The sequence below is a fragment of the Gossypium arboreum genome, chromosome 11 (genome assembly GCF_025698485.1).
Source record: "Gossypium arboreum isolate Shixiya-1 chromosome 11, ASM2569848v2, whole genome shotgun sequence".
Taxonomy (NCBI): Eukaryota; Viridiplantae; Streptophyta; class Magnoliopsida; order Malvales; family Malvaceae; genus Gossypium; species Gossypium arboreum.
The window spans coordinates 38,900,902-38,913,505 of NC_069080.1; the positions used below are offsets into that span (position 1 = coordinate 38,900,902).

The 12,604-nt window shown below is 31.9% G+C and overlaps 2 protein-coding genes across 4 annotated transcripts; both read right to left on the reverse strand.

The window, feature by feature from the left end:
- Window positions 1-107: 107 nt before the first annotated feature.
- On the reverse strand, window positions 108-3,065 carry LOC108467964 (uncharacterized). Of its 2 annotated transcripts, XM_017768800.2 has the most exons (3): window positions 2,325-3,065; window positions 1,136-1,381; window positions 108-1,042 (listed from the first exon to the last, which is right to left on the reverse strand). In XM_017768800.2, exons 2-3 carry the CDS (start codon window positions 1,214-1,216, stop codon window positions 491-493), a joined length of 633 nt encoding a protein of 210 aa, XP_017624289.1. In that variant the 5' UTR covers window positions 1,217-1,381; window positions 2,325-3,065; the 3' UTR covers window positions 108-490. The 2 variants fall into 2 exon arrangements, with proteins under 2 accessions (XP_017624289.1, XP_052876874.1); XM_053020914.1 differs by having other exon boundaries at window positions 1,136-3,065.
- A 5,872-nt stretch (window positions 3,066-8,937) lies between these two features.
- On the reverse strand, window positions 8,938-11,044 carry LOC108468197 (uncharacterized). 2 transcript variants are annotated; one of them, XM_017769082.2, is made up of 2 exons: window positions 10,723-11,044; window positions 8,938-10,379 (listed from the first exon to the last, which is right to left on the reverse strand). In XM_017769082.2, the coding sequence occupies exon 2, from the start codon at window positions 10,370-10,372 to the stop codon at window positions 9,305-9,307; it is 1,068 nt and encodes a 355-aa protein (XP_017624571.1). In that variant the 5' UTR covers window positions 10,373-10,379; window positions 10,723-11,044; the 3' UTR covers window positions 8,938-9,304. The 2 variants fall into 2 exon arrangements, with proteins under 2 accessions (XP_017624571.1, XP_017624572.1); XM_017769083.2 differs by having other exon boundaries at window positions 8,938-10,365; window positions 10,723-11,043.
- Between the last annotated feature and the right edge of the window lie 1,560 nt (window positions 11,045-12,604).

Here is a 12,604-nt window from a genome sequence, read left to right on the forward strand (position 1 = left end):
CAGGTTCTTTGTTTGACCCTTGATGGCATGTTGCCACTTGCCAGGGCAAACCATGTACGGAAACTCTGTTTCCAAGCATCATTCAACATATATTCAATTTGAGAAACTTTTGTAGATGTGAATATTCCTGTTATAAGCCCTAAAAGGTGCTTTGCAAATACAACAGAGTTGAAACTATAACACCGGCTAATACAGCAAAGGTTGATCAAATTAAAGAGAATTAATAAAAAGGTGTGCTGTGTACTCAAAAGTCTTCCCCAAGTGGGACTTGGAAATAGACTGATTTGAAAGTGGAGCTCAACAAATTAGAGGGTTTTTTTGCAAGGCAAGGAAACAAGTGATCTTTACAAAATACTCCATTGCTAAAAAAGAAACTTAGAAGAAACTTTCCACACAAACATCAATCACAGGAAATTAGTCGATAAGAAACAGTCTAAAATCTAATCATATCGACTTGGATGATAGTTTCTTTTTCTTTTTTCTTTTTTGTTTAAGTCATATTCATGCTTAGAACTTGGAAAAGCCAAGGTGGCTGTTTTAATCTCTCCTGTCTCAACTGTTCTTCAAGATCAGTGTTGTTTTTACTCCCATTTGGGTACCCAAATGTCATATCAGTGACCTTGAAAAGTCCCATCTGCTCATTTCCAGTGAAATCATCCCTTGTTGTGCTTGTCTTCTTCACATGACTGGATTCAGTGGAAGAAGAAGAGAAGCTCGGACCGGAATCCGAAGTTCGAGGAGTCCCATGTTTCTTCCTCGGCACGTACCTTGTGGGGCCTAAAGTAAGCTCAATCTCGCTCTCATCTATGGATTCTAATATTGTGTTACGACCATAGTCTGGTTCTGCAACAACATTGTTTGACCGATGATCACCCTCAGCCGCCGGATGTTCCAAGTCAAGTCTGGTTCTTGTATTGTGATGCATATTTATATTTCCATGGTGATAATTATTCTTCAAGCTAAAGTTTCCTTTAGGCCGGCTGCTTTCCATGCTTTTCATCAACGTCTTCTGGATTCGATATAGACGATGCAGTTCGTACACCTGAAAAACAGAACATTGCTTAAGGCTTAGAACAACAAATACAGTTTTTTTTTAAAAAACAAAATATATATGTGTGTATATATATATATATACCTGTTCTTTGAAAGTTTCTTCATGTTTTAAGATAGCCATCCTCATATACTCCTTATCGTACGGCCTAAGAAGATTCCCCATTGGAGTTTAATGTTGCTTGAAGAATACACCGAATATGTAGGATGAATAGATTTGGATTTGGATTTGGGAAATGAATAAAATGATCCCTTCTTTCCCAAGAAATTTGATAAGAAAGTAGATCACATAACAACTCTGATAATCAAATCACCTTTTTACTATTCCCACCTGTTAAAGTGAGCCCCCCCCCCCCCAAAAAAAAAAAAAAAGCTGAGAATAAGGTTGTTGATTGGTAATGGATTGTTTATTATTGAGAGGAGAGAAGGGGGATGAATGGCATGAATTAATGTTTTTCCAGCACTAAAAATGAAAGTATGATAAACATCAACCACTTTTAGTTCCAGTGTGATTTGTCTTCTTCTTCACATGTTCTTTGGGCCACCATTGATAAATCTTCCATACAAAATATCTTCCATTATGCAGCCTTGTCTATAGGTACATTATATATCACATGTGGTTTCAATGCCCTTCTTGGTTTCTTCTTATGTCTATTACTTTTTCTTTCACACATATATTAACCTTTATATAACCACATTTACAAAATAATAATAATCCACTATAAACCACTCCATCTAAATGGATATTCGGTACCTAATTACTATGAGTATACTAAATTAATAGGAGTGCAACACAGTTAGATGAGTATGTATGTATGTATGTTTTAAAATATTCATTTCATAGATTTAGATGTATTAAACTACACCAGCATCCATGAAAGAGTTGGTGTTTAAATGAAATTACATACATTTTGTATGTGTGGATATATGAATTTTGTTTAATTAAGAGGAAAAAAATCATTACTTTCATGGATCTTCTTAAAGTGATTGTTTAAGAAGGAAAAATATGAAAGCCGGTGATAACAAAGTTTAACAGTAGGATCATCATAATCACCATGTTAAAGGGTAACTCTAAAATGAAAATAATAAAAACCAAATGCATATATATCAAACACACAATTGAACATCCAAATTCCTTGCTTCCGAAAGTCAAACTCAACCTAATATTTTATGATTCTTATCTCTTTTATCCTCTTCTTGTTGCAATGAAATCATGCATCAGAAAAGAAAAGAAAAAAGGGAGGGTAGTAGAGAATTGAAGTGCATATTCTGACCTGATACAAATTCTTGAAGAGGCTACCAAATTATGAAGAATCACAGCAGCTAAACCAGTTGAAGTTGAAGAAGATGAAGTAGAGAGAAATTGAGTTTTGCAAGGAGAAAGAGAAAAACCTTAAGTTGAGCCAAATCTAGGTTTTGAGAGAGAAAGAGGATGAGCTTGCTCTCTCACAATATTCCCCATCAGTATATACTGAAAACAAGGTCCAAATAAACTATAATATTTTGATATAAAGAGAGAGAGAGAGAGAGAAGAACTTAAGAATCTGGGGTGCATTCTTGGGTTTCAGGCATGCCAAACAAATGAGAGTGTAAATAGCCAATGCAATTCAAGTTTTGTGGAAGATGCCTAAGACAGGTCGAGCAATGCACTTCATTTATAAATTATTTTTATTAACATGTAACAGGATTTGCACATATCTATTATCTATATTTCTATATTAGGGTTTTTGGGGACAATCATCATAAAATAGTTGAGCTGCGTTTGCTATGGTGTGTGATTCACATGCACCCAAGAATTCTATATCCCTTCTAACAGTTGTCTCCTCCATTTTATAATTTTTTAAGAACAAAAAAAAAAAAAAAAAGAGGGTTAGTGGAAACTGATATGATGAGGGAGGTGTTCATGGTCCCTCCAACAATTACATCCCTGCCGTACGATAAGGGTGGTTACCCTTAACAAAACCATCATAAATTATTCATCACACCCATATCCACAGGATCAAAAAGATCTTGTTTATATAGTTTCAGATACAGATATCACAATTAACAAAAATAACGTGCAACCCAGATGATGATGGATCATTTGGATCTAAGTTGTTGGATTCGATTTTCAACCCCACATTCAAACAATGATTATAGCCGTTAATTAGCCATGTGAGGCAGGTTGTTGCCAAAATCAATCAAACATATCCGACGGTCCACATAACTGGATGAAATATGGTACACATTAAATGTACTTATATATATATATATATATATAACCTTTTATTATTATTATTATTGCATATGCAGCAGGTTTCTGGATATATAGAATTATTTTATAGATCTCTCTCTCTCATCATTCTTTTATATTGGGAAATTGCTTAATAAATAATTTATGTATTTGATTATTTGTCACTGTTGTGCTATAGCTGTACATGGTACAGACTGGAAGATGATCCTTGAGGGGACCATATAAATGAAAAGATTAAATGGATTTTGTTTTCAGGAATATTTATCACAACACTTGAATTATATATATTTTATTAATCTAATAAAATTGAAATCTTATGTTAATGTAGGTTATATTATTTATAAATTTAAAAATTCAAATTTAATTATTAATATTCATAAAAATAACATTATAATCAACATCGGTTTAATATAGATAATTTTAACAGTAAACTAAATTTGAAATTTGTCAGAATTTAACAAAAGTAAAATCCCATTCTTATCTTGAAAAGGAATCATAATTGGTGAAACTTTTATAATAATTAATTATAAACGTATTAGCATGATTAGGATAAGTAATGAAGTATGCATTAGAAGAAAATTGTGTTTATTTATAGGAAGAAAAAGGGTGAGAATGGGGAAGCACGCGTTGCTGGTAAGGAGAGGTGCAACCGTATGGGGCCGTGGGTCCATTGCTGAAAAGGCTGAAGCAAGGGGCCACCCCAGAGGCTTATGTTCTTCTGTTGTCATTTAGGTCCCACCACCCACCATTTAAATAAAGAAATTAATTACACTTTATGGCTACTACTTTATTAGAAGATAGACAGCAACAAAAGATTTGTCAAAAATTTCAGGCTTCAACAGTATTCAGAAGGTGCAGATTTTTAGTCAGCAAAATAGGGGTACATTTACATTTACAAGATGCTCTCTCTCTGTAACCCCACCCATTTGTGTTTCACCTTCTCACAAAGGAATCATCATTGGTCCAAAGAATATAAGCATTTTTGCAGGATAACATCTTCTTCAATTTAATCTCTGCTTCTGAGGATTATCAAATGATGGAACCTAAATTTAATTAAAGATTTGAAATATAAATAACTTTTAGTGAATTTAATCTGTACTTAATTGGGCGGGTTTTGTGGACAAAATCTTGCACCAAAGATATAACACGTGTCTGTTTGCTTTGATTCGGACATTCTATTTGATTTGATCTGGTGAGTGTGAAACAACATGACTAATGAGTTTCCCCAATCAACCCTATCTTGTCGGATGAATTTTATCTCCATTTAACAACATGCTACACTTAAGCAGTGTCAAAAATAATTTAATTTTACATTTTTTCATAATAATTTAGATTATTAATATTTCAATCATCCAACTGTTATATTTATGGACTATTTATGTAGATTATGTATGTCAAGTTTGATGTAAATTTAAAATTTTAATTATTTTTATGTAAAAAAATTAACCGTTGGATAAATATAGAGAGAGAGTATTTTAAATTGGTATAACAGAAATATCTAATCGGTCTAAAAATTTACATGCATGACAAGACAATTGAATCATTAAAATATTAATTATTTAAATAATTAAAGAAGTGTGTAAAACTACTATATATATATATATATATATATATATATATATATATATATTCTAATTAAAACTATATCTATCTTTATAAAACAAAAGATTAAATTATCTTTTTTAAATCATTTAAAAGATGGTGATAACTATAATAAGAACTTTTAAAATGAGAATAACTTTTAAAATGAGAATGATGAAAATCAAATTGTTTTTAACCCTTAGATTAAAATAAATTAATCTAAGCCTTAAATTCAATATTTAATCTACATTAATAAATATCACAACAACCAACCTTTTCCTTTTTTTTCTTTTAACAGCGTAATATAAATTTTAGACTGGAAAAAATTCAATAATCTCTTAGTTTTAGACTTACTTCTTTTCTAAGCAAAAATTAGAAGTAAGTTTACAATGGGATTGAAAGTAAGAAACTAGTGTTATTAAGATTAAGTAATTTAGGTACTCAATATTTATTTTTTTTCAGTATTTGAGATTTTTTCTTGGTTGATGAAAAGAACTTAAAAAATTTCATGAAATACAGATGAATACTAAATACCTAAAATTTTAAAGTGAAATTCTCTACAATTTTTTTCAGGAAAGAAAAACAAATACCAAACACCCAAATTGTTTAATATTGGTAACCCTAATCTCTTACTTCCCTTTCTTTGTAAATTTGCTTTCAATTTTTCTTCTCAAAAAAATTTACATGTGAAAGTAAGAGATTATCGAGATCTTTTTGTTCTTAAAACTTGTATTACATGGAGAAAAAAAAAGTAGGTATTGTGCTCTTTATTGTAGTTAGGTAGATTAAATCTTAAATCTAAGGCTTAAATTTATTCAATTTGATCTAAAAATTAAAAACAATTTGATTATCATGATTCTCATTTTAAGAATTTCTACACCCTAAAAGATTTTATTAAATAATTAGTACTAATCTCGAATCTTGAATTCAATCGTTAAATGATTTTTTTCCTATTCTTCTTATAAAAATGGTTAAATGATGATCCAAATCTAAAACTAACTGAAATACTAAATTAACTTGTACTAAACTTAGCAATATTTTATTTATTAAAAAATAGACTACAGATAATCACTCAACTATAAATAATTTTTTATTACTCAATTATAAAAATCATATAATGGTTGTTCAACTATTTAACTTTCTTTTTTCTTTTTGGTTACTAATAGTTATCTTTACATTAGTAATTTAACTGTTGTAAGTTGGCAGGTTTAAAATTTGCCATAGTAATAATTTTAACTCTCAATATTTACATAATGTGAAATTTGATCTTTTTTATAGTTTTTTTTTTCCTTGGTGACATTGACGGTTAATTTTAAAAGAATAAAAAAATGACAATTATTATGTTGGATTTTTAAGTGTTTCTATTTTTTTATATATATTTTCAATTAAATTTAGTTCAAATTTAGCTCAAAGGTAAAGCTAAAAATTTTCTTTGGACGAGTCGAGATAAAATTATAAAATATTGGAGGAGCCAAGGTTTTGTTAAAATGCTTCCATTACATTATTAATTTTTTGAGAGTGCCAAAAAATGTAAAATTTTCATTTATTCAAAAACTAAAGGATTCAATTTGAATGATTTATATTATGGGATGGGCTAAATGGATATTTTCCCATTTAATCAAGGGGACCCTTGCTTACTCCCTTCGCTTTGCCATTGATTTAGTTGATAAATTTATATAGCTTTTTAGGTGAAAAAAGTCATAAAGAAAATTAAAATTCTAAAAAGACCAAATTACATAATATGTAAATGTTGTGTATTAAATTTATTAGGACTAAATTGACATAGTATATAAATGTTAAGGGTTAAAATTATTATATGCTCATTTTAAAAGATGTCATGTCATCTTTTCGTTAATGATTTAATGGCTAATGACAAATAATAAACAAAATTGAATAATTGTGTGCAAAATCGAATAATTGTGTGATCATTTTATAACTTTTCATAATTAAATGATTACTAATAATTGAGTAAGTGAAAGTGTAAATTACGCAAGAAGAAAGAGTTAAAAACACATAAAATAATGATTTAATGTATAAGAAGACATGGAAACTGCATTAATTGTTATTTATTGTAACATGTTAAACATGAATTATTGGTAGAAAAGATAAAAACTAAGTATTAATGAATCATTAGGCATTAATTAATATATTAAGATAGATAATGATGAATGATGGTGGAATCTCTGAATCTAACCATTATTTTATGGTTGCATATCAGTCGGTGGAACAACACGCCATGTTCCTTTCTTTTCATTAACACTTAATTCTTTACGGATCTACTTACAATTATTGTCTTAGACAAACAAATGAAGCACCTATTGTCTTTTGAGACCAACAATTAGGATTACCAACATTTATCATTTTGACTTTTCCTTTTTATTTTTATTTTTTATAATTTGTTATTTTAAAATTTTATGCGATATCATCGTACATGTACAATTATGTCAACTTTTATTTCTACATAATACTAATAGAAAAATATTGTCATTTTAAATAATACATTTAACAAATATTGTTTAAGATTAAATTTTCAAATTTTGAAAAAGTATATAGAGTTAAATATAAGCTAAATCACAAGTTATACATAGTAGGATACTAACAACAAAAATTCACCCAATACATTTAACTGCTATTATTTAAGTCAATACTTAAATTTTAAAATTTGAAACATAGAATAATAAACATTGATAAAATTAGAATACAAGAACTAAATCTGACATTTATTTTAAAATAATAATATATTATTGAAATAGTTATTTTAAAGAAGTCTATGTAAGTAGTAATAATAATGATGAAAAGAGAAAAGCTTTTGTAGTTTTCAGCCTCAACAACCAAAAAATTTCAAACAAGTCTTTAAAATATTGCTGAATTCAAGAAAAAGAAATAAAACAAAATAAAATTATGTGTGCAAGAAGAATGGGATACTGAAAAGGGACACGAAGCATTGAAGAATCGAACCAATTAGGGGAAACAGCATGATGTGGCTTAGACAACAGCTTAGGGTTAGGAGTCAGATCTCTCTCTTTTTAATTTTTGTATTTAGATAATGGGGGCTGGCTGATGTTATGATTTTGGATACATTGTCCGATCCAGCCACTACTTGCTGTCATGTTGAGCTTAGCCACACAAACTCATCGTGTCTCTTTGTGTCTTTATTTTAACATTTTGCCTTGTCTTCTTTCTGGATTTTTAGATTCGATTGTATGTAGGTCCCCATCATTTTAAGCCTATGGAAACTTGATGTCTTAATCTTGTAAGTCAAGGAGGGAAAATTACAAGACACCTACAACAAGAAGAGTTCAACTATGCTTTGCTTTTATAAACAGGCATCAATGCTAAGCTCAGCTCATCAAATCAGAATTTGCATAAGTTTCAATCCATAAAATGATCTTCCCACTCACTGCAAGTGTTAGTTAAGTTTAGCGGTTTATTTAGCTCACTTTTAAGCATCGGTAATAGGCAATATTCGGTTCGGTATTTCTCTAGATCCGATCCTGCATACAATGAGGGAAACATAAGAAGTGCATGACAGGAGCAAGTACCACTGGACCACCTCGATTGAGATATCAGCCTTGGGGTTGGTCATCAAGACAATGTTTCACCTCCTTAACCGCTTTTTGTTCCTCCTACACGAGCAAATGGCTTCTATAAAACCATGTTCTCTATTATTTGTGCTATATGCCCAAACAATATCCAACTAGAAATGCAGAAAACACGAAAGGTTCGAGTTCTGCACTGGCATGCCATAAAAAGGAGAGCAGACTGATCTCATAAAAGTACGAATGACAACTTTTGCAATGATATGATTCAAAAAGTCCACAGGTAAAGGCGTAATGAGAAAGAAATACAAAAAGTGAAAAACATCCATCTCATGTAAGGATATACAGAGCTTCGCACAACGAATGATTTTCAGCATTCAAATGCACTGCTCTGGATATAAGTTCATTTATGCTGGCAGGGCAATTAACTACCGCATAGATGCATATATCAATGTAAAACAATGACAAACCACATCAGAGGGAAGGAAATAGTAGATAATGAAAGGTCATATGACAAATTCAACAAGATCAAGCTGAAAGCTAAAATATATGCTTTATTATTACGAAAATGTCTTCAGTTAACTACAGCAACTATAGGTAACAGGTGGAGATAATTGCTAACCTATTTCTAACGGGTAGATTCTTACAAAGTGTCAATATAATTGGATTTCTCCATGTTAAGCTGTCAAACCTCGAGGATAAATCAGAGCCATGACCTGTATACAACCTAATTGGCTTGATCCAAAACCCCCTTTGGCCTTTATACTTATTTACTTCATCCGTTCTAAAAAATGGAATAATCAAGATCAATGTTAGAGCATACTTCGTAACTGAAATAACTCAAAATTGCTCTAGCACCGGAACCTGGTTCAACTCGAACCAATGGATAGTGAGTTCCGGCTCACTCTTCTGAAGCATGCAGGCACACCTTCTCAAGTTTTGTTGGCCAATCCACCCCAAGGAGAGGGGAGTTTATTTCCATTGCAACTCGAAAGTCTAACATTGATACAGAAATGGACCCATTCTGTTTTTGAGCATATCTCAAAGGCCACATCCCGTTCAAAGAGACTGTGGACCAATTGTGACCTTGGTCAATAAGTTTCTGTCTGGACCTTGAACCAGCCAATTCCAAACAGGGTTTTATCAATCTCTTCATGAAAACATCAAGGCTACTGTTCAACAAATTGGGACAATCTACTGACATGTTTAATCCCTCCATCTCTAACTTCTTTTCCAACCTTTTTCTCAAAGAACCGGTGTCAGGTAGTTCACCTTTGCAATGACATGTCTCAGAAGTGGATGCTAATCCATTCCATGGCACTTTTCGCATTCCTTTAGCATCCAAAGATATGCCAAGCGGAGCTCTAACAGGACTCCTACTGCGAATGCTTGGGCTTCCTGCAACTTGATCAACTTCCTCTCCTTCTTCCAAGGACATAGGTGGTCTGCTACCCAAAGAAAGCAACTCCGTAGCACTTTGCTGTTCTTGAACTCTTGGAACTGCATCTTCACAAACAGTACCACGGCTCTTCCCATGAGGCCCTAAAGGACTTGGATGGTTGTGATCACGGAGATTTGTAGTCCTTCCCTTACGAGGGGATTGAGGAAAGTCTTTGCACATTGACTTAAGATTACTTCTTTGATACCCATTCGCCGCTTTAACACTTAAAGCACTTTCCAATTTGTTCCCTGTTGATGGATGATTCTTCGAAAGAGAAGCATTTCTAATAATCGATCTGAGGAGATGATTATGAAGACGAACATTTTCTCTCCCAATTATACCAATGCAGAGCCTATCAAACTCGGGTTTCCCAATCTTAAGACTCAAAAATCTAGTGAGCAGATTAAAGTACTTCTCAGTTTTTATAGGCCCAATCTTCCTTTCAATCTGAGATTTCAGCTCTAAAGTATCTACTAGAGAAAAATGCCGTCGACCCGGCATTTCAGTTTCCAAGTTCATCACTGTCATCCAAAATCTAAAATTTCAGCCAAAAAAAAAAATCAACTTCCAAATGAAAATCCTACTTAATTATCAATCAAAGTCACCACCAAAACCCCATGCCATCCTCTAAGATAGCAAGACGGGACCAAAAAATACTAAAATTCAAACAAAACAAACAAAACCCAGATGAAAAACTGCATTAAGAATAAGTAACTTCATTTAACTAATAAATCATTCAAAAACCACAAATCAAAGAGAAACCCAGAAAGATAAATCTACAAAATTTGAAACTACCAGTCTCAAACAAAGAAACAGTAAAGCAGTAATGGTAAGCAACGGAAAAAGAAAATGTAAAATAGAAACAAAGCAAAACCCACCTGAATTAAGGAACTATATAACTAAATTCAAAGAAGTTGAACTGAATTTGCAGCAAAAAAGAAAAGCATTATTAATCAATCAGAAGCTTGTGAAAGTAGAGAGCAAAGAGATTAGGGCAATAAGCTTTGAAAGCTTCTATTGAAGTGATCATGGTCAAAGAAACATGTGCGTTTTGAAAACGGGTGTAAACTATGCTAAGTGCTAAGCTGGTTAGCTTTGGGTCGAATGTTGGATTGTCCAATCAGCGTCTCAGTTTTTGCGTAATTTAGAATTAAGCCTTCCGAATATAATGCGGTTTCCGGGAGGAAAAAGAAAATATCTATCAACAAAGGTCAAAGCTCCAACTATTTTCAATAAATCCAATTTTGACGAAAAATATTTTAACTAAAAGAAAAAAGGATTTATTAATCAATACAATATCTAATAAGAAACAAGCTATTAAATATAAGGAATTTAAGAAAATTTATTTGATGTAATTTTAGACAGTTAAGTAAAAAAATACAAAAGAGAGAGTTATTTTAATTTTATTTTGGAGTTAAAAAATTATTTTATTAATAATACTTTGACTTAATGGTAAGGTTTATGCTTTGGAAATTTGGAATTTTATTATGGGTAAATTTTACTTCAAATTTTATTATGTTTTAATTTTCATCACGTATGAATCATGTTCAAATCTATTCTAATTACAATCGAGATATGTTTTAATTTAGAAGTGTTGCCCAACTAATTTTTGGCCATGCTTAAGTTTGATTTTTTTAATCTTAGGTAAACCCGACCCAACTTAATTCACTCTTCGAACATAATCATGATAGAATTTAGTGTTGTTCACCTAGTATTCCTGAAAACTAGATAAAATTATCATAGGTATAAAATTACTAACATGAACAATAAGGGCATAAGTTTCACAGACACCTACCAATAAAGGCTCATAAACATTATTCTCTAAAAGAATGTTCTTATATTTCACGATAATATAATAGTTAAGATACTCGAAAATATATAAACAATTAATGTGAGTTATTAAATAATTAAAATATGAAAAAAAGACATACAATAGAATTATAAACGATGAAAATAATGTCAATATAAGAACATTTTCAATTATACAATTATACAATTATGAAAATATATAAACAATTAAAAATATGAAAAAAAAATACAATTATGAAAATATCAAAACATTTTCAATTCATAATCATAATCATGTACAATAGATACTTAAGGCCCCTAACTACATGTCTTGGGCTTATATAGAGTCAAATACAGAGTTAGGATTTGAATCCAATTTTGATGGTTACACGACTTAAGATGATCCACACGGGCCTGGCGATACGGGCGTGTGAACACTGGAGTTAATTTTTCAAATTTAATTGCAAGCCAGATAGTTACACAGGTCATAGACATGGCCGTGTGTGAGACACGACCTGTCACACAGGCGTGTGTGAGATTGTGTGTCCTGCACAGCCTCGCACACGGGCATGAGAGAAGTAAAGGAAAATCACACACGGCCTGACACACGGTTGTGTGTGACACACGGCCATGTTTGAGGCTGTGTGACCACTAGGCTTTGAGTTTTAAATCACACACGACCTGAAGGAGTGGCACACGAGCATGTGACACAACTGTGTAGCCCAACACGGGCCTAAACATGATCGTGTCCCTTTAAAACCCTAATTTTTCATTTTCTTTTTGTTTTGTCTTCTTCCTTCTTCACTTCTTTCCCTTAACGGCCACACTACCTTTACCCCATTCGACCCCCCATTATGGCCACAGTTGTCCTCGCCCCCCTTTTTCTCTCACTCCCATTCACACCTCCCACCGTCGCCCAAGCCCTTTCCTTTCTCATCCTAACCGCTCCTTTCTCCTTCCTTCTCCTTCACG

Excerpts from the sequence above, each read along its gene's own strand:
- LOC108468197 (XM_017769082.2), bottom strand. The coding sequence starts at position 10,372 with ATGACAGTGATGAACTTGGAAACTGAAATGCCGGGTCGACGGCATTTT.
- LOC108467964 (XM_017768800.2), bottom strand. The coding sequence starts at position 1,216 with ATGGGGAATCTTCTTAGGCCGTACGATAAGGAGTATATGAGGATGGCT. Across the intron at positions 1,043-1,135 it reads AAGAAACTTTCAAAGAACAG|GTGTACGAACTGCATCGTCT; the intron begins GTATATATATAT and ends TCTGTTTTTCAG.